Consider the following 20,415-nt stretch of genomic DNA (forward strand, 5'->3'; position numbering starts at 1 on the left):
CCTCCCATATTACCTTAAAGATGATCCTCCTAATGGTCCCTCACAATGAGACAAGTGAGGTATTAGCCACATTTCTAAATTACTGAGACGTGATTTGCCTGAAGTCACGGAGTATTACAATCAGGAATTGGTGTCATATTTCTATTTGTACATTCATTGTTTTTTTCCTACCTTATCAGTTACACAATGTACAACTACACAATTTTTTTCACAATTATTTTTAAAAAGACAAAAGAGTTAAAGAGGACTATAAATAGAGCAGTGGCTTTCCTGGTCTGATGTTTGAAAACTAGCTTTGTGTAGTGGCAGTATCGTAGCCAATGAGGTTTATCCGAGGCGCGATTATTGCTAATTGATGTTTGAAAACTTTGGGGGCTTCCAGATCATCTATTTATATACATCTTTGTTCTGAAATAACGTATCACCAGGTTGACAGGTTGAAAATTATTGGCAAGTCTGCCTTTTCCTAATACTACACAAAAATGAGTAGGAAAATGAAAAGCCTAAGTTTGAATTATGATTATTTTTTTGTATAAGTTGGAGAAGGCTTACTCTTTTTTTTCCAGTTTTGTTGATTAATAATTGATGTACATCACCTTATAAATTTAAGACTTAACAGCATAATGGTTTGATATACTGTGAAATGATTGCTACAGTAGGTTCTGCTAACATTCATGTTATATAGATAACAATAAAAAGAAAAGAAACTTTTTTTCTCCTTGTAATAAGAACTCTTAGGATTTACTGTTTTTTCTTTTCAAATTTTTAATTTAAATTCTAGTTAGTTAACATACAGTGCAGTATTGGTTTCAGGAGTAGAATTCAGTGATTCATCACTTACATACAACACCCAGTGCTCATCACAAGTGCCCCCCATCCACCCTCAGTTTGTTCTCTGTCTTTAAGAGTCTCTTATGGTTTGTGTCCCTCTCTTTTCTTTTCTTTTCTTACCCCCATCCGTTTAGTTTCTTAAATTCCACATATGAATGAAATCATATGGTATTTATCTTTCTTTGACTTATTTTGCTTAGGATAATACACTCTAGCTCCATCTATGTCATTGCAGATGACAAGATTTCATTCTTTTTGATGGCTGAGTAATATTCCGTGTGTGTGTGTGTGTGTGTGTGTGTGTGTGTGTGTGTGTGTGTGTGTGTGTACACAAGTACGTACACCACATCTTCTTTAGAATTTACTTTCTTAACAGCTTTCCTACATGTCATACAATGGTGTTAAAACTATGTTATATTGTACATATGTTACACCCCTAGTACTTTTTATCTTACAACTGGAAGTTTGTACCTTTCCCCTTTTGACCACCTTCAGTTCCCCCTTCTTCCATCCTCTGCCTCTGGAAACCACAGATCTGAACTGTTTTTCTATGCATTTGTTTTTGTTTTAAGATTCTACATATGAATGAGATCATACAGTATTTGTCTTCCTCTGTCTTATTTCACTTAGCATGATGCCTTCAAGGTCCATCCATGCTGTGGCAGATGATTGCCTCATTTTTTATGGCTGAATAATACTCTGTTCTGTATACAAACACATACACATTTTGTACATGGACAGACATCCACATACATATCATGTCTTCTTTGTCCATTCGTCTGTGCACGGACACAGGTTGCTTCTGTGTCTTGGCTATTGTTAAGATAGTGCTTACTTCTTTGTTTCTCAGTCACCGATGTCAAACACTTACGTATCTTTCCTGAACTAAAAATTGTTGTGAAGGTATAGTTCATATTAGGATATCTTGGCAGATCAAGTAATGATAACATCTTTTTTCCTAACAGCACTCAAACCCAGGGCATGCTGGACCCTTCCCTGTTGTGTCGGTGCACAACACCACAATCAATCCAACCAGCCCTACTACAGCTACGATGGCAAATGCAAATCGAGGTCCCACGAGCCCATCTGTTACAGCAATAGAGCTAATCCCCTCAGTCACCAATCCTGAAAACCTTCCATCACTGCCAGATATTCCACCCATACAGGTTTGTATTTAAGTTGAATGAGAGATTTAAAACCTCATGTTATTAATTAGGGAGTTAAGGGTATACCTATTCTTTTTCTTTTCTCTTCTGCTGTTCTTTTCTCTTTTCCTTTTTCAGGAGCAACGTGTTTTGAAATTTCCAAAGAGTAGAGTATAATATTTGATTTTTCAAAGTCATGTGTGCTAAAACTAGCATGCCTCCATATTTTAAAGCTGTAAGATAGCAGCTTTGCTCATCTTTCTGCCACTTGCCAACAGACAAACCTTGTGTTAGATAAAGCACTTGTGCTATAAGTTTGGATCCCAAGAGGAGACCCAGGACCAAAATGTGGTCACATATTTGCCAGTCTTCTGTTAGGTCTAAAAGGGATGGTGTACCCCCTTCTGCAAACAGCTTGGTTTAAGAAAGGAAGAAGTTGGAAAGTCTAGATATCAGGCACTTGGTGGAGGTAGTGCATACTGAGAGAGAAAGTGATGGTGAAGAGTAGAAGCTTCTGAGACTTCTGTCCCTTTCACCTGTAGCATTTTCCTGAAGAAAAAGATCTTGCAGTGCCTTCTGAAATTTCATGAATTCATTTGAATTAAAAGCATTTTATTAAAAAAATTTTTTGGTTGGGGGGGGCGCCTGGGTGGTTCAGTCTGTTAAGCATCTGACTTGATTTTGGCTCAGGTCATGAACTCACGGTCCTGAGATTGAGCCCTGCGTCAGGCTCTGCACTGAGCGTGAAGCCTGCTTGGAACTCTCTCTCTCCCTCTTCCTCTGCCCCTCCTCCCTGCATGCTCACTCGCTCTCCCTCAAATAAATATTTTTTTGGTGCAGCATACAAACTACTTAATATAAAAATAATAGACAAAGTCAAACAGATGCTTATTATTAAGAGAAAAACTGACTAGAAGAAATTTTATCTTAAACACCTGGCTGGCTCCATCAGTGGAGCTTGCAACTCTTGATCTTGGGGTTGTGAGTTCAAGCCCCACATTGAGTATAGAGGTTACTTAAAAAAAAAAGATCTTTAAAAATCTACCTTATTGTAACTTAATTACAGTTAAATTTAACTGATCTCTGTTGCTGTGAAGAATACAACTCATGCACAGTTATGAATGATTTGTACATTTTTCAGGTATTCACTGAATACTACCTTACATACACATATATATTAAATTGAAAAAGGTTTAATTAACGATCCCTGGGTATACTTCATTTTTGTTGATATTTTGCAAGAGCTTATTTAAGAGAACAGTCTGTGATTCTGGCTTATGAATTGTGAAATGAACCCGGCCTAGACTCTTTGGGACACCAGATCTCCTCCACTCCCCTTCAGACATCAGATGGGTTTTGGGTACTTGTTTGGAAAGTTCTCTGGGTAACATGACATGCCAGTACTCCTTCTGCTCGTTGAAATACTTGTTCAAGTTGGTAGATCTGCTTGTGGGCAGGGTGGGTGGAAGCACTGAGGCACCAAGAGTGGGCACAGCAGACTGCTTGTCCGCATCAAGTCAAGGCAATGACTTGACAAAAAACATTTTACTTATAAGTTTAAATATAACCTTCGAAGTTATACCGAGTCGTCCTCTCGTGCATTGTATGAGTTACTCAGAGTCAAGGGTCACCATGGGAGCAAGGAGCAGTGAAATTACTAAGACACTGGGGCCCTTGATTGCATTTTAATATTTTTATGTATTTAATGGATTTTATCAGTTTTAAAGGATGTTTCTTTAACTTCAAAATTGTTTCAAAATCACTTAACTCATTGTGAATTCTCTTAATCTTATTGCTTCCCTAATATTAGGAGAGATCTTTTTTGGCTGAGTGAATGGTAGTTGTATTGGTGCTGAGAGGACTGGACAATACAGAATGGGAAATTTGGGAATATATCTATAAAAAATAAAATTTCTTTTTTTAAGACTTATTTATTAGAGAGAGTGCATGCATGAACAGGGGGAGGGACAGAGGGAAAGAATCTCAAGCAGACTCCCTGCTGAGCAATGGAACCTGAAGCAGGGCTCTATCCCACAACCCTGAGATCATGACCCGAGCTGAAATCAAGAGTCCGATGCTTAACTGACTGAGCCACCCAGGTGCCCCTAAAAAGTAAAATTTCTAAGTTATAAGCTTATAGTTTACAAAGCATTTCCACAGGCAGTTTATCAGTTTAATATGTAAAACCATCTTGTGATAATATGATACCCCTATTTTATGGATGAGAGAGTAAGAAAGGTTAGTGACTAGTAACCCAGTACATGGAAAACTCAAAGCTCAGATTCCTGATTACAAGTCTAGTTTTCTCCCCACTATCCATAGAGATGGTAGGGAGATAGTTCTGGATTGTAGGCCTCGAAAGGTATAGTATTGAGAGGTTTTGGGCAATGAGAGAGAGGAATGTGTAGTGTTAGAAGAATCATTCAAGTTTTGCTAAACACTTAGTATATGCTAAAGTCCTTGGGGATTGAGAATAAGAAGATAAATAAAACTTGGTTCCAGGTCTTAAGAAACTTTCAAAAGGAAAAGAAGTTTGCTAATGTCTTATTTAACATAATTTGCTAGGCTACTTTGATCTTGGTTTGGTGCTTTCTGACAGAGACCAAATGGAGGAAATATAGATGCTATGCATCTTTGAAAAGCTGGGCATCATATTAGACTTCCGTTTTTATCACCTGCTCTTAAAAATTGAGATATAATTCACATACCAGGAAGTCCCAATTTTTTAAAAAATGTACAATTCAGTGGTTTTTAATATATGCTCAAGATTATGAACCATTACCACTATTTCTATTTTTTTATTTTTATATTTTATATATAAAATATAAAATTATTTTTTATATATAAAATATATATATTATATATATATTTTAATATATATAATAAATTTATATATTAAAATATATATTTATATATTTATATATTTTAATATATAATTTAATATAATATATATTATATTATTATAATTTAATAATTTAATAAATATATATTTATATTTTTATATATTTATATAAAATATATATATTTATATATTTAAAATATATAATAAAATTATATATATATTTTATATATAAAATATAAAAATATATTTTATATTTTTATATTTTTATTATCCCAAAAGAACCTAACAGTCACATTTCCCTCTTTCCCAATCCCTGGAAACCATTAATTTACTTTCTGTTTTTATGGTTTTGCCTCTTCTAGACATTTTGCATGAGTAGAATTACATAATATTTATGCCTTTCTGTGCCTGGCTTCTTTCACTTAGCAGTGTTTTCTAGGTCCATCTGTGTTGTAGCCTGCATTAGTACTTAATTCCTTTTTATGGCTTAGTATTCCATTGTATGGTTATACGACGTTTGTTCATGGGCTCATCAGTTGATGGACATTTGGGTTTCCACTTTTTGGCTGGTGAGGAATAATGCTATGAACGTATTTATACAAGTTTTTGTATAAACACAGGTTATTGGTTCTCTTTGGTAAATTTCTAGGAGTGGAATTGCTGTGTCATATATTGTATAAGTTTTTGAGGAACTCCCAAACTGTTTTCCACAGTGGATGCACCATTTTACATTCCCACCAACAGTGTGAGGGTTTCAGTTTCTACACATTCTTACAAACACTTGTTACTGTCATCTGCTTTTAAAAGTGGAGGTGGTTACCATGAAAGCACAACTATAGTAAGAAATAGTTAACCAAATGAACCAAGAACAGAAAGGGAAGGAAATCTATCCCCTCTTAAAGAATCACTTACTTTCTCTCCTATCCTGTAGTTTCCATGGTATAGTAAGAAGAAACCTGGCGGAGGCTACACAGGAAGTAGACAAGGTAGCATTAACTATGTAATGCAAATCAGAAGTAAATTCAAAGGCAGTTTTGATACTTGATATTTGTTGATATATCTTAATAGTAGTCGTGACAGATCTAAATAGAATTCTCTCATTGTGTTTGCTCTACTGTCCATCTCCAACATAGTGGTATAATGCATGTTTGTAATTTCGACTTTGAGGTGATACATGATGAACCTGAATACTTTTGTTTTTTTTTGTTTTTTTTTAAGATTTTAGTTATTAGAGAGCATGAGAGGGGAGAGGGTCAGAGGAAGAAGCAGGCTCCCCACTGAGCCGGGAGCCTGACGCGGGACTTGATCCCGGGACTCCAGGATCATGACCTGAGCCGAAGGCAGTTGCTTAACCAACTGAGCCACCCAGGCGCCCATGAATACTTTTTGAATACATAATATTAGATTCTATTCAGATTAGATTATAATTAATAGATGTAATATATATTTTTTAAAGATTTTATTGAGAGAGAGTGTACGTGAGTGGGGGGCGGGGAGCAGAGGGAGAGAGAGAATCTTAAGCAGACTCCTAAGCACAGAGCCTGACGCAGGGCTCAATTCCAGGACCCCAAGATCATGACCCGAGCCGAAATCAAGAGCTTAACCGACTGAGCCACCCAGGCACCCCAATAGATGTATATTCTAAGATCTATTCTTTATAAAGAACTTTTCATATTTGGCATACTTAGTAACCATTTATCTGGATACTGTATTGGATATTATGAAGTTTTGGGAAAACTATATATTTCTGATATTTGTATGTAAACTTAAATGTTATGGGATACCCATTTCTGTATGTGCTCTTAGTACTAACTAATTGAATCAGTCTTGGGGTGCCTGGGTGGCTCAGTCGGTTAAGCGTCTGCCTTTGGCTCAGGTCATGATCCCAGGGTCCTGGGATCGAGCCCTCTGTTGGGCTCCCTGCTCAGCAGGGAGCCTGCTTCTCCCTCTGTTTCTGCCTGCCACTCTGCCTACTTGTGTTCTCTCTCTCTGTCAAATAAATAAATAAAATCTTTAAAAAAAAATAAAATAAATGAATCAGTCTTTTCTCCCCATCTTTACCAATCTGATAGTTAAAAAGATATTAATTGATTTCATTTCTTTTGATTACATTTCTTTTATTTGTGTGCTTGGTTGCCTTTTCATAGGTTAATTGATGATTTGTATTTTTTTCTTTGGATTGTCTTTTTCCTTTTAATTCATAGAAATTATACATGTTCAGAGAACATTGATTTAATCAATAATTGAATTAATGTTTTTCCAGTTAGACTTATAACTTTATTAATGCTTGCTCTTCATCCGTGTCCAGTGAAACCTGGGGGTGAATGCTTCAGCTAGCATTTCCTTGTTGGCAACCGTAGTGATGTAATGGAGGCCCTTTTATGTACTTCCAGTTTGCGTCTTCCTAATCTGTCCAGTCTTGTAGTGGGCAGTCACAACTCCCAATGAGCCCACTGCCTGCTATCACCTTCAGCCCTTTATGTTTCTGATGTGAAGTTTTTTAAGGGCTTCAATGAGAAAGGCCTGTTTACTTTTTAGGAGAGTCCTCCCTTGCCTGTGATATATTGTGACCTGCTTTATTTTGATCATTTTTCTATTGATCCAATTCTACCTTGCTTTAATTTCTATAATTTTCTTCAAAGTTTCTACTTTGATGACATCCTTTTCTGTTTTATGACTATGAAAATCAGTGCAATTTTGAGAGGAAAGGAGAACAAGAAGTAAATGTATGTGTTCAGTTTTCTGTCTTGAATAAGTTATCTAATATGCATAAAAGGTAATTTGCCTCTAGTGAGAGAGAAGCTTAAAAGGGGCAAGTATAAGGGCGCCTGGGTGGCTCAGTCATTAAGCGTTTGCCTTCGGCTCAGGTCATGATCCCGGGGTCCTGGGATCGAGCCCCGCATTGGGCTCCCTGCTCGGCGGGAAGCCTGCTTCTCCCTCTCGCTCTCCCCCTGCTTGTGTTCCCTCTTTGGCTGTCTCTCTCTCTCTGTCAAATAAATAAATAAAATCTTTTTTTAAAAAAAAGGGGGCAAGTATGGCACAAGTTAGACCAATAAGCAAGATTGGCAGTTGTTTAAGAATAGTTTGACCACCTCTTATGGAATAGTGTAAAATTTTTCTTAAGGTAATTTTCATAATTAAATAGTATTTACTGTTTCTTAACAGTAAATACTTAACTAAATATTTTCTGTTTCATCATTACAGTTCTTTTTTTTTTTTTTTAAGATTTATTTATTATTTATTTTGAGAGAGAGAGAGAGAGAGAGCACATGAGAGGAGGGAGGGCCAGAGGGAGAAGCAGGTTCCTCGCTGAGCGGGGAGCCCGATGCAGGACTCGATCCCAGGACTCCAGGATCATGACCTGAGCCGAAGGCAGTCGCTTAACCAACTGAGCCACCCAGGCGCCCCATCATTACAGTTCTTCAGTGTAGTTGGGAGGTTTTAAAGAGAGGAAATGGATGTTTAGGTTGCCAGGTCCTCTGGCTTTAACCTACTGCCTTGCCTATAAGTGAGAAAATGGCTCAGTTTTCCTGTGGGCTGCCCCTGTGTAATAAGGGGCCTTATATCCCAGGCTAAGGGCTTTATTTTGAGTTTGAAATCTTTTAAAGCTTTGAAGTTAGGCACTGACATGATTAAATTTCTATTGAGGTGAGTGATTCTGGCAGGACTGTGAATGTTGGAATAAAGAAAGGAAGACTAGATGGACAAGAATGCTGATAAATAGGGTCTTCATCAACTTTGAGAAAAGGCAAAAGTGTCAGTGTGTGTCAGAGCTATTTTATTTTCATGGTAGAACATGAGGGATTTAGTGATTTGTTGGGTTTTGTCATGAGCTGCCCCAGGTATTTGCTGAATAGTATTTATTATAGCTTTGTTCACAAAAACTTTAAACTGTGTGGGTCCTCAGGAGAGGCTAAGGAAGCAACAATTAAGCCAAGTTTGATAAAATAATCTCTTAGTAAACTGTGAACATAAGCGATTATATTAATGAAATTAATAGCTTCTCCTCTGCTTTAATCAAAGCAAATTTGTCATTTCATTCTTTCTCTTTAGTTGGAAGATGCTGGTTCAAGTAGTTTAGATAATCTACTAAGTAGATACATCTCAGGCAGTCACCTACCCCCACAGCCTACAAGCACCATGAATCCCTCCCCAGGACCCTCTGCCCTGTCTCCAGGATCATCAGGTAAAGCCATCAGAGGTACTGCCTCATTTCTTTTGTTACAGCTGACCCTTGAACAACATGGGTTTGAACTGTACAGGTCCACATATATGTGGATTCTTTTCAAAGAATGCAGTGCTGTAAGTGTATTTTCTTTTCCTTGTGATTTTCTTAATAATATTTTCTTTGGCTGACTTTACTATAAGAATACAGTATATAATATACGTACCATGCAAAATACGTGTTAATTGACTATATTATTGGTAAGGCTTCTGGTCAGCAGTAGGCTATTAGTAGTTTTTAGGGAGTCAAAAGTTATATGCAATTTTTGCCCAATTGGGGGTCAGGTCAATGTCCCTAACTCTCACATTGTTTAAGGGTCAACTGTATATGTATATATTAGGGTTCTGAACGAACAGGAGCGGGGTGTGTGTGTGTGTGTAGAGAGAGATTTTAAAGAATTGGCTCATATGATTGTTAGGACTGGCAAGCCATATAGGGCAGGTTAACAGGCTGGAGACCCAGGGGAAAGTTGATGTTACAGGCTTGAGTCTGGAGGCAAAATTCCTTCTTCTGGGGGCCTCAGTCCTTTCTCTTAAGGTCTTTAACTGATTGGATGACACCCACCCACATTGTGGAGCTTGATCTGCTTAGGCAGAATCTCCTGATTAAAATGTTAATCACATCTAAAGATACCTTCACAGCAACATCTAGACTGGTGTTTGGCCAAACAACTGAGTAGCTATATTCTAGCCAAATTGATACATAAAATTAACCATCATAGTATCAGATCATTTTTTTTTCCTGATTGCTTTTTCTAATTATATCTCTTCAAATACTGTTGGCAGTTTTCAGCTAACTGAAGTAGTATATCTGTAGTATACACTGTTCAGAGCTGTTAATTACCCTTCCCTCAACCCCTAGCTATTTTCACATTCGTGGCGAGATTTGTAGATGCATTTGCTTATATTTTGTGATACAGATGGTCAGTTGAAGAGTTCTTTGGTTTCATCCCAAGTTTAAAACTTGTAAGATATTGAAAAATTAAAAAAAAAAAAACAAGAGTTGAGGAAAGACAAGTAAATTTTCAAATTGCAATTTTAAAACAAAAATTTAAATTTACTGGAAACAAAGTTGTGACTAATCAAGTCTATGAGATACACATCTCTTCGAAAATCCAGGTTATTTTATTGACCCTGTTATCATAAATGAATGATTCAAGCAACTCCAAACAGATTGACAGTGCACAAGTGGTTATGGAGTGTATTTTTTTGGATTAAATTAAATATTACTTATTTCTTACTGAAACAGACCACCTTATTATTTCTAGAGTAAAAATAGTTCAAATAAATGTGAGTCTTTCATGAGATGCATCATTAATGTGATTTTTAGTTGTAGAATTTTTAAGGTTTAATATAGTTATTCCAGGACTTCTAAAAGAAAGAACAATTACTAGGAATCTAAGTAGGAGACTTACCAGATGACTTGGGGCAAGGTGGCAAATAGCTTTCTCTTGACCTGGTAGTTTTCATTGATTGGATAGTGTTGCTCTGAGGAGGATTCTGAGAATCCTATCTGGGCTCAGCTGACAGAAACTGGTTGATGACTTCCTGCCAAGGGTTATACATGGCCATCCCTGATTTTGACATTAAGGCTAGGCCTGATTTCCAAGAATTGCTAAATTGCATTATAGTAATCTTTAATTCTGTAACTACTAGGTAGAATTCTGAATATTTTTATCTGCATTGATAATTCATTTTGACATATTATTTTCCAGGTTTATCCAATTCTCACACACCTGTAAGACCCCCTAGTACCTCTAGTACTGGCAGTCGAGGCAGGTGAGTATTAATGTTATTAGTTTTTTTTTTCCTTAAGAAAAAATTTAAATATGTATTTAAAAAAGTAGAAAATTACATTGAACTCCTATACTTATCACCTGGCTTCAACAATTACCAAGTTATAGCCAGTCTTATCTCTTCTTTGCTCCCATGTATTTGTCCCTGGTCTTGATTATTTTGAAACATTGCCATCAACAGATATATTGAGGTCAAAATTGATTTATATGATGAAGAAATACATTGTTTCTCATACAGAGTTTTCCCCCACCTTGTCATTTAAATACAGTATGTGCTGTTTTTTTCCTCTGTATTGATAATTTTGATCAGGAGTTTTGATCAGGGGGAGGGTGGGGTGGGAAGAATTCTTCACTGATGGTGGCATGTACTTCCATAAGGGGCACATAACATTTGGTGGTTTTTGTTTGTGACAGCAACCATTAATTGATCATTGCCTAGTTCTTTTTTTTTTTAACTTGTTGAAAAATAAGGATATTTTAATTATTGTGTTATTTCTTTTTATTTACTAGTTTAGAATATTTCTATATAGAGAAACTTTTCTGTCATCATCTGTTTGGTTATAGGACAGGCAGAAGAGATTCTTTTTTATTTCTGTTTTCATAATAGTGAGTTGGTTCCCAGCACCTTCGAATAGTGACCAGTGAGTGTTTGTTTTGTTTTGTTTGAGTTTTTTTAGTTACCTTCATGAACTCATATATTTAAACATTTTATATATTGCAAACTATTATAGATGTTATTTTTATTAATGGGTTATATTGTTCCATCTTTGGCCTGTCAGAGCTTTTTCATGTTGGCTCCTTAGGCCTTTGGTATAACCCCAGTAGTCTTTGAAAGCTTCCTTATTTCCTGTTCTGAAATGATGTTCCAGGTTTGTCTTAACATATTTCCTGCCTCAGGCCTAGAGCCCACCATTTTTCTAAGAAGTCCTGGTTGTGTTAGTGAGGAAATAGTGCTTGGAGACAGTCTCCTGGGTACTAGGGGCACTCGTTGCTGCTGAATTGCTTGTTATGCCTTTTTGGTGGACAAAGCTAAGAAATGGGGTGGTATGTGGAGTGTGTTAACATAAAATGGAATAAATGTTAAAGTAGAATAAATGTTGCCTGATTTTTATGCTGCAGGAAAGATTTAAGCTACATGAATGTTTTTTTTATTTGGCTGTGTGTGTGCATTCTGAAGACTAGTGCTATTAAATACTTGCTTGACTTTTTAATTATACTTTAAATAAATAATCATTACTTTTAAAAGAAAAGTACAAATTGAGTAAAAAGGTATTCATTCTCAGTAGCAGTACAGTCTTCTTACTAGTTATTCGCTTCTCTTGCCAGTGGTTTTACTTTCTGGTCTAGATGGAACTGATTAGTCGTATACTCTGTCCTCTTAGCCTGTCATTTTGTTTCTTCAAATAAGGATATTCAGGGCTGGTGACTGCCTGGTATCCTCATCCCCCAGTGTCCTCCCCTCACAAGCTAAAATAGAGGTTCCCTTGAGGAGGTTTCACGAACAACTATTATTAGGGTCTTCTTCATTTGTTTGGGGGCAGAGAAGAATCAGAACTACTTTTATAGAGAAAAGCAATCGCTAACATTCTGTATTAACTAGTCTGGGAAAATGGTTTAAATGACTTAGTATAAGTGCCTCACACCATAAAATATGTTTTTAGGGTCTTTTGAAAGTTTGATCTACGTTTTTAAAGAATCTGAAGCTAAGCTTATATCATATTTCTCTTACCGGCATTATGAGGTATCTTTATCTTATAGAAAGTTAATACGTTGTCTGTTTTTACTTTAATGAATATTACTTTTTGTGTATTTGGTTTTATGTATATTATACAGACATGTGACATTTTTTATTGTTTTTTATTAGCTGTGGGTCATCAGGAAGAACTGCTGAGAAGACAAGTCTTAGTTTTAAGTCTGATCAAGTGAAGGTCAAACAAGAACCTGGGACTGAAGATGAAATATGTAGCTTTTCAGGAGCTGTTAAACAAGAAAAGACAGAGGATGGCAGGAGGAGTGCCTGCATGGTAAGCTCCCACTGGGGTCTTTCAGGGATTCAAGGAGGCCGCTTCATGGAATCTCCAGCTCTCCCTACTAGACTGAATAGTGGTTCTGTGGACACTTATTTATTTTTGGATATTTATGCCTGGTATAATTCAAATATCTCTCTGTAATTCAAGTTTTTCATCTAAGTGTCAGCTGCAGTTTATCACAAAAGATTTGACAAATTTGAAATATCTTTTAGTTTGTTATTGGTCAGTATTTTTGTCGTGGTTCTAAATTGGGTTTTATTTTGTTTTGACTTTATTAATCATCTCAACAGTCATATTGAGTCTCAGGACACCAAAGATCCTTGACTATTTTCCTGGACCTGTGAGCTCAGGATTAGGACTGCTGACATGAAAGAAGTTAATGCTCAAAGAGTTGTGTGATGGGAAGATTGCTTTTGGCTTATGAATAATTAACCATTTAGAAGTTTTTCAGATAGAACATTTTATACAATTTACAATATAGAATGAAGGAAAGCCACCTTCTCTTCCTCCTCCTGCGCCACCCCCCTCCCCCCACGCAATAAATTTTGATCTTGGTTTTTTTCTTCCTGCCCAGGCTTAGGTGTCATTTTCTACATGGTTGGCATATAGACATTTCAACTTGGAGTATTAGCATATTTAACACAGTATATGTACATTTAAGAGCAAAGGGATTTAGCCTTGTATTTGTGGTGTCACATCTTCATCCAGTATCCGGTTTGGAAAGTGCCCCCAGAAAACTGGGTGCTTTTAAGGGTGGTAAAAGATATTTTTTTACCATTGTCACAATCTTCTTACTTTAGTAAAATGATAAGTGGGCAGAGTAACATTTCTTAAAAGCTATGCAACAGATTCTTGTGTGAAAAATAGGATATCTTAGTCAGCTCTTTGTAGGAAAAGTATAACCCTATGCTCACTTTACAATCAGTGTGCTTAACAGGTTAGTTTAATTTTCTTATTATCCAAATGAACCAATATTAGAGTGTTCTGTAAAATCATAAATTAACATGCCTAATAATTTTTCGTTACTTTATGTCACTAATGTCATTTCCAAATTATTTTTTAAGTTATGTTAGCATATATGTATTTGTATTGACATAACTCTTAAGTTACATGCACATTGCATACACTAAGGATTAGATTAAATGATTCTTTAAGAATTTGTCCTTGTTTTGTTTTAGTTGAGCAGTCCTGAGAGTAGCTTGACACCACCTCTCTCAACCAACCTGCATCTAGAGAGTGAATTGGATGCATTAGCAAGCCTGGAAAACCATGTGAAAACTGAACCTGCAGATACAAATGAAAGCTGCAAACAGTCAGGGCTCAGCAGCCTTGTTAATGGAAAGTCCCCAATTCGAAGCCTCGTACACAGGTCATCAAGGATTGGAGGAGATGGCAATAGCAAAGATGATGACCCAAATGAAGACTGGTGTGCTGTCTGCCAAAATGGAGGGGATCTGTTATGCTGTGAAAAATGTCCAAAGGTCTTTCATCTAACTTGTCATGTTCCAACACTTCTTAGCTTTCCAAGGTACCAGTGAGATAATTGATTTTTTTGTTCTTATTTATTTTTATAAGCTTAAAAACAAAAACAAAAACAAACAAAATTGTTCATGCAGATGGCCTTCCTAACCAATGCATACTGTTTCTGTAAAACAGGGAGCCTATTATTCCTCTGTTACTACCTTCTAGAGAAACTAACAGCTGAATGGTGAAATGTCCAAGATCTAAGTAGTGTATGAATGATAAAAAGTAGACTACTTCCTGGCCTTCAGTTTATACTTAGTGTAAACAAAGTAGATAACACTCTAAATTATGAGAGGCAGGGGCCTGGGGTGTTGGAGAATTTAGTCGATTTCCTATTGAAGCTGAATCTTTTTTATCTATTGCCATCAGTCTTAATAGGATGTATAATAATTTCATTTAAGAATACTATTCAGTTGGAGGCAACTGTTGGGTCTTACCTAGAACCTACTTTTCTGAAGTTTGAAAGCTCTTGAAAGGCATTTTAAAGGAAAAAGTACTTCGTAAAAACACCTTCAACATCTTGAAGTTTTTAGTTATCGCTTCCTCTTGACCAGTGGAAGCAGTTAATTGTAGTGCCAGCCTGTAGCACTGTGTGCACATTTCTCATTTAACAAGTTGTGTTCGTGCCATCTTGTCTGCAGTTGATTTCAGAGACCTTCCCCCTTCCCAAGCTCTTACCCTCAAATTACCCTTTTAAGTGGCAGTAAATAGTGTTCTTGGGAAAGCCCAGCTTTTTTTCTGCCTTTAAATAAAACATTCACATTTCCTCTCAGTCCTAAGAAGCAGTGCTTTTAGTTGAGTAAATGCTACTCATTTTGAATAATTCAGCCTTTTGGATTAGAAAAATGGTGAATATATAAACAGTGCCAGAATATTTTTCTGAAGAATCATAATTCTTACCTAGGTCTTAAGAGAGGAACAGTCATTTGCCAGAGATGTAATAAGGACCTTCTTTTACTTTACTCTTTATAGAAGAAAAGTATTGACATTTTGATGTTGTAATTAAGGCTTTTCATATTTTTCTTCCCTTTGGGTTGTAACATCTGCTGGAATGTTAGAATTTTGCCACTGAATGCTTTCTCTCAAAGGCTGATACTTCGGAAGGAATTGGAACTGTTGGCAAAGACTAGTACAATCTCTAGATTTAGAATTTCTTTATGGCGGGGGAGAGTAGGGAGAATTACTGGGAATGAATCATTTTAGAATTTACAGTTTGATGGAAATCCTGATGTAAACAAACTATAGACTGAGAAAATTTAAAAGGTAAGGGGTATATGTACATGTGTTTGTATTTATAGAGGTGTGTGTGTGTATTCTTGGCTTTTGACTGGCATGAAGAAGAATTGTTTTATTTTTGGCCTATTTAACACATGCCAAACCAGTATGGGATACCCGAGGAATTCCATATCCCATACTCTTTCCTTATTCATGAGTGTGGGGTCATTGTGAGGTAGTAACTGGGGTTGACAGTCAGTCTTATGCTGTAAGTACTGATCATCTACTTGGTGTTATGAAGAGATCCCTTTTGAAATGCAGGGCTACCAGTTTCATAAAGCTTTCTAGAAAGTAATTAATTGAAGAATGACTGGGAAAAGTTTTGGGAAGCTTTTATCATACAGCTTCACTTTATGAGATCTGACAAGAATAGAGCCTCTCTTCCCCTCAAAGACTGGAAAGGAAAGAAAGCAAACTGGAGACTTACCTCCAGAGAATTAGCTTCTCTAGAGTGGATTTTTTAATAATTACAAGGACTAATTGCCTGTTTCCCTCTTTAGTGGGGACTGGATATGCACATTTTGCAGAGATATTGGGAAACCAGAAGTTGAATATGATTGTGATAATTTGCAACATAGTAAGAAGGGGAAAACTGCACAAGGGTTAAGCCCCGTGGACCAAAGGGTAAGTGTCAGATAAAGTTGGATTTATTATTAGGGATTCTGTAGTTGTCTGGCTATGCACCTCTAGACTTTTACATCCAGCTTCCTCATATTTAACATGTCCCAACCAAAAGCTTGATTTAAAAAAAAAAAACAATAAGCAAATAACAACAAAAAACTGCACTCTTCCTCTGGTATTTCCCATCATTAAATGGTACCAAGCCAGAAATCTATTAGAAGTAAAAGAATCAGAAATGACCATAATATGATTTTCTTACTTGTCCTCACCATCACCTTCTGAGATAGCCCTCATGGTTGTTCATCTGCACTATCATAATAAACTCTTCACTCAGACTCCCTGAGTTTACTCTTGCGTCTTCCTACTATAGTTTTCTGTACTGTACATAGTGTTCTTTTTTAAAAAAGATTTCGGACAGTACAAGAGGGGAGACGGGCAGAAGGAGAGGGAGTGAGAGAATCTGAAGCCAGCTCTGTGCAGAGCCACAACCCTGAGACCACAACCCGTGCCAAAATCAAGAGTCAGACGCCCAACTGACTGAGCCACCCAGGCGCCTCTACATAGTATTCTTTTTAAAAAATATAAATAAGTCTGCCACTTCCTTGCTTAAAATCCTCTAATAGCTTTCTGTCATTAAAAATGAAATCCAGAATCCTGTCCTCATTTCACTCAGATTTCTGCTGATCTGGTCTCATCTCCAAAATCAAAATCTCTATGGTCATTACAGTTATGTTTGGCTCTGATCCTGATGTATATACTTGCAAAATCCCCCTCTACTATCTGTTTAGTGTGTGTAAACTTCTATTAAAAGAAGTTTAAGCAAATGAAAACTAAATGTAAAATGCATTTCATTTTCTGACTGTATAAAAAAATTCTAGAATTATATTGAGAAGACATAATTTGTATTTAATTCTGGGCCTGCATGGAATCATTTCAGGAAAAGAAAGAATAATACGTGTCTTGCTTGCATCAGAAAATTACAGTGAATAGCAACAGCAGTAATTTGTAGATTACTAGGATTGCTATAGATTACTAGGTAATCCTGGGGCACCTGGGTGGCTCAGTCGTTAAGCGTCTGCCTTCGGCTCAGGTTGTGATCTCAGGGTCCTGGGATCGAGCCCTACATTGGGCTCCCTGCTCAGTGGGAGGCCTGCTTCTCCCTCTCCCTCCCCTCTTCCACTCCCCCTGCATGTTTTCTCTCTTAAACTGTCTCTCTGTCAAATAAATAAAATCTTTATTTTTATTTTTTAAAGATTTTATTTATTTATTTGAGAGAGAGAATGAGAGAGAGAGCACATGAGGGGGGGTAGGGTCAGAGGGAGAAGCAGACTCTCTCCTGAGCAGGGAGCCCGATGCGGGACTCAATCCTGGGACCCCAGGATCGTGACCTGAGCCGAAGGCAGTTGCTTAACCAACTGAGCCACCCAGGCGCCCCAAATAAAATCTTAAAAAAAAAAGATTACTAGGTAATCCTAATTACTAAGATTTATAGGATTACCTAGTAATTTATAAATTTTTGCACAAAATGCTGTATGTTGCTTTTATGACCAACTCCTTTTCATTTCTGTAAATAGTAGTAGATAAATTACCTTAGTCATTGTCTAAGAACAAAAGCACTCTATCTTCGATAAATTCATTTAAAGTAGAACAGAAATTCATTTAAAGTAGAACAGAAGATAGTCTCAAAACTAAATGGGAAACAAGACGGTTTTCTTTGGGTATGTGTATTTACTTAGATAAGTCAATATATAGGAAGCATATGTTCAGTTTGTTGTAATAATGCTTTGTACTGATAAAGTTCTCTTAAGAAAAAAAAAAGAATATCTTATTAGGGGAAAAAACATTTCATGAGTTTTCCTTTCTTTTTTTTTGGGCCAGAAATGTGAACGTCTTCTGCTTTACCTCTATTGCCATGAATTAAGTATTGAATTCCAGGAGCCAGTTCCTGCTTCGGTGAGTTGTTTACTTTTTGACATCTCTGATGAAGAAACTTAGTATTAAGACTTAAGAGTGTTGGCTATGCCCTTAAGACTTCTTGTGTCAGGCTTCTTGAATAATCTCAACCTCTCCAAGGTTCCAAGTTTTCTTTTCTAATACTATTTCTTTCCCCATTTTGGATATTCCAAGAACACATAGGATAAAGAATGTTTTAGCACAGTACCTGATAATGTAAGTATTTATTAATCTAAAATTTTATTAGGGCTCTTATGGATGTGGGATTCACTTCTCAAAAATTGCATTTTGTTTTTTAAAGGTTTTGTTGTTGTCATGAAAACTTAATGAATTTAATTTCTATATCCTCTTTCACTTTTAAAATGGACATAAAGGATATGGGTGTAATGGAAAGAATCTTGGACCAAGAGTCAGAAGACTTAACTTCTCCCAGTTCTTCCATTAACCAGCCTTAAAACTTTGGGGAAACTATTTAATTTTCTGCCTCTACTTTTTTAAACATACAGTGGGAGTACTGGACTGAATTATTTCTAAAATTCCAGTTCTATGATTCTAGGCTCTGTACGTTGGGAGAAAACACTCTATATGTAAGTATTAATTTGAATAAAAATGTAAAATTGAATCTTTCACACTGGCTCTTACGTTATGAAGATAAGCCCTCTTTGTGAATAGTCAAGATTAAGAAAAGACTGGAAGTTTTGGAAGTCAATGCTCTTTGTTTATCTTAAAGGAGACTAATAAGGAATAAAAGCTGTAAAGTCCCATAGGAAAAGGAATATCAGGGGTCCTCAGGCTTCATAAATGGAATGAGAATATGCTACACACATTTGCTCACCATCATTTGTTGAATTAAGATATTGTTGAATACCAGGCCTATAATAGAATATTAAATAGTAGACTTGTTTACTGGGTAGGCTCAGAAATGAATTTTAAAGCACAAAAGACCTAGACACAAGGAAGCTGTTTTGTGTAAGTAGTAATCATCTGATACTAGGAAGTTTGTCTTCAAGTTCAGGGACTTTACAGTAGAAAATAACTTTCAAACATTTCTTTTCATCAACTGTCTAAATAGCTTCTCCAAGTTCAATTGTTTCTCAAGGGTACAAATTTTTGGTCAAAGTTGGGGTCAGAACTCTCCCTGGCATGATCACTAAAGGGTTAATAAAATTTTTCTTGTTATTTATGCTCTTTCTCCCTCTGTTGTTTTATGTCCAGAGTTCTTTGTGATATAGTTAGCCTCTAAAAGATAACATTCTAATGATAATAATAATAATAATAATTTTTGTTCTTTTTATTTTTTCTTTCCTTCTAAAAAAAACCAAAACTCTTCAGGAGTCATAATATTCTGATGAGCCAGATGTGTCCTTAACACTAATGGTTGGCTACCCTTGCTGATTGTGTTCTTTCCATATCTCCTTACCACAGATAGAGCTTTTGGGGTCTTTATTAACCATTAAGACTGCCACAGATTCTGAATATGATTTGGTTTTTATGATATATGATTGGGGCATAAGATTTAAAATACCTTTACTATACCTAAAATTTGCAAGCAGCTGGCTCAATAATTAACATATGTTGTTTTCTACAATCAATGTGCTATGCATTTTCAAATAAAACAGTTTGGCATTTTTGGAGAATCCTTATCTATCCTTATTTATTTGTTTCTTTAGATACCAAACTACTATAAAATTATAAAGAAACCAATGGATTTATCCACGGTGAAAAAGAAGCTTCAGAAAAAACATTCCCAACACTACCAAATCCCAGATGACTTTGTGGCTGATGTCCGTTTGATCTTCAAGAACTGTGAAAGGTTTAATGAAGTATGTTAGCTTCCAAACTATAAAGTCTTGGATTATTAGTTTTTTGGGTTTTTTTTTTTTTTTGCTTGTTTTATTTTTTAATTGTTTTTCCTGCTAAGAGATTTTTCTAATTTGATTAAAAAATTTTTTTCTGCTGCAGTTCTGTCAAAAGTAAAATTTGATTGCATCCACAGCTCTAATGAAGAAAGTTTACTGTGTATAATTTGAAGTATATTGGATATGCCTTTTTGAACAAGTTGAGGATTGAGATATACAAGTATAGAAAGTAGTCTGTAGTTAAGTATATGGGATATGATTATAAATAGCTTATATTTGGGGTACATTTAGGAAAGGCATTTGTACTGGTTACTT

At 36.1% G+C, this 20,415-nt stretch overlaps 1 protein-coding gene and 1 pseudogene across 2 annotated transcripts in view; both read left to right on the plus strand.

Annotated features, from left to right (window-relative positions):
• TRIM33 (tripartite motif containing 33) overlaps positions 1 to 20,415 on the plus strand; it is a 115,760-nt gene that overhangs the window by 89,175 nt on the left and 6,170 nt on the right. For both annotated transcript variants that reach the window (XM_028101962.2, XM_028101963.2), the window contains exons 11-18: positions 1,797 to 1,997; positions 8,872 to 9,004; positions 10,758 to 10,821; positions 12,703 to 12,862; positions 14,047 to 14,396; positions 16,168 to 16,291; positions 18,167 to 18,241; positions 19,912 to 20,064. In XM_028101962.2, the coding sequence (XP_027957763.1) occupies positions 1,797 to 1,997; positions 8,872 to 9,004; positions 10,758 to 10,821; positions 12,703 to 12,862; positions 14,047 to 14,396; positions 16,168 to 16,291; positions 18,167 to 18,241; positions 19,912 to 20,064 (1,260 nt within the window). The remainder of the gene's footprint in view (positions 1 to 1,796; positions 1,998 to 8,871; positions 9,005 to 10,757; positions 10,822 to 12,702; positions 12,863 to 14,046; positions 14,397 to 16,167; positions 16,292 to 18,166; positions 18,242 to 19,911; positions 20,065 to 20,415) is intronic.
• On the plus strand, positions 292 to 357 carry LOC114208127 (U4 spliceosomal RNA; annotated as a pseudogene).

Source organism: Eumetopias jubatus, unplaced genomic scaffold, assembly GCF_037043125.1.
Source record: "Eumetopias jubatus isolate StellerSeaLion01/CBP00866 unplaced genomic scaffold, mEumJub1_p1.0 scaffold_4, whole genome shotgun sequence".
Lineage (NCBI taxonomy): Eukaryota > Metazoa > Chordata > Mammalia > Carnivora > Otariidae > Eumetopias > Eumetopias jubatus.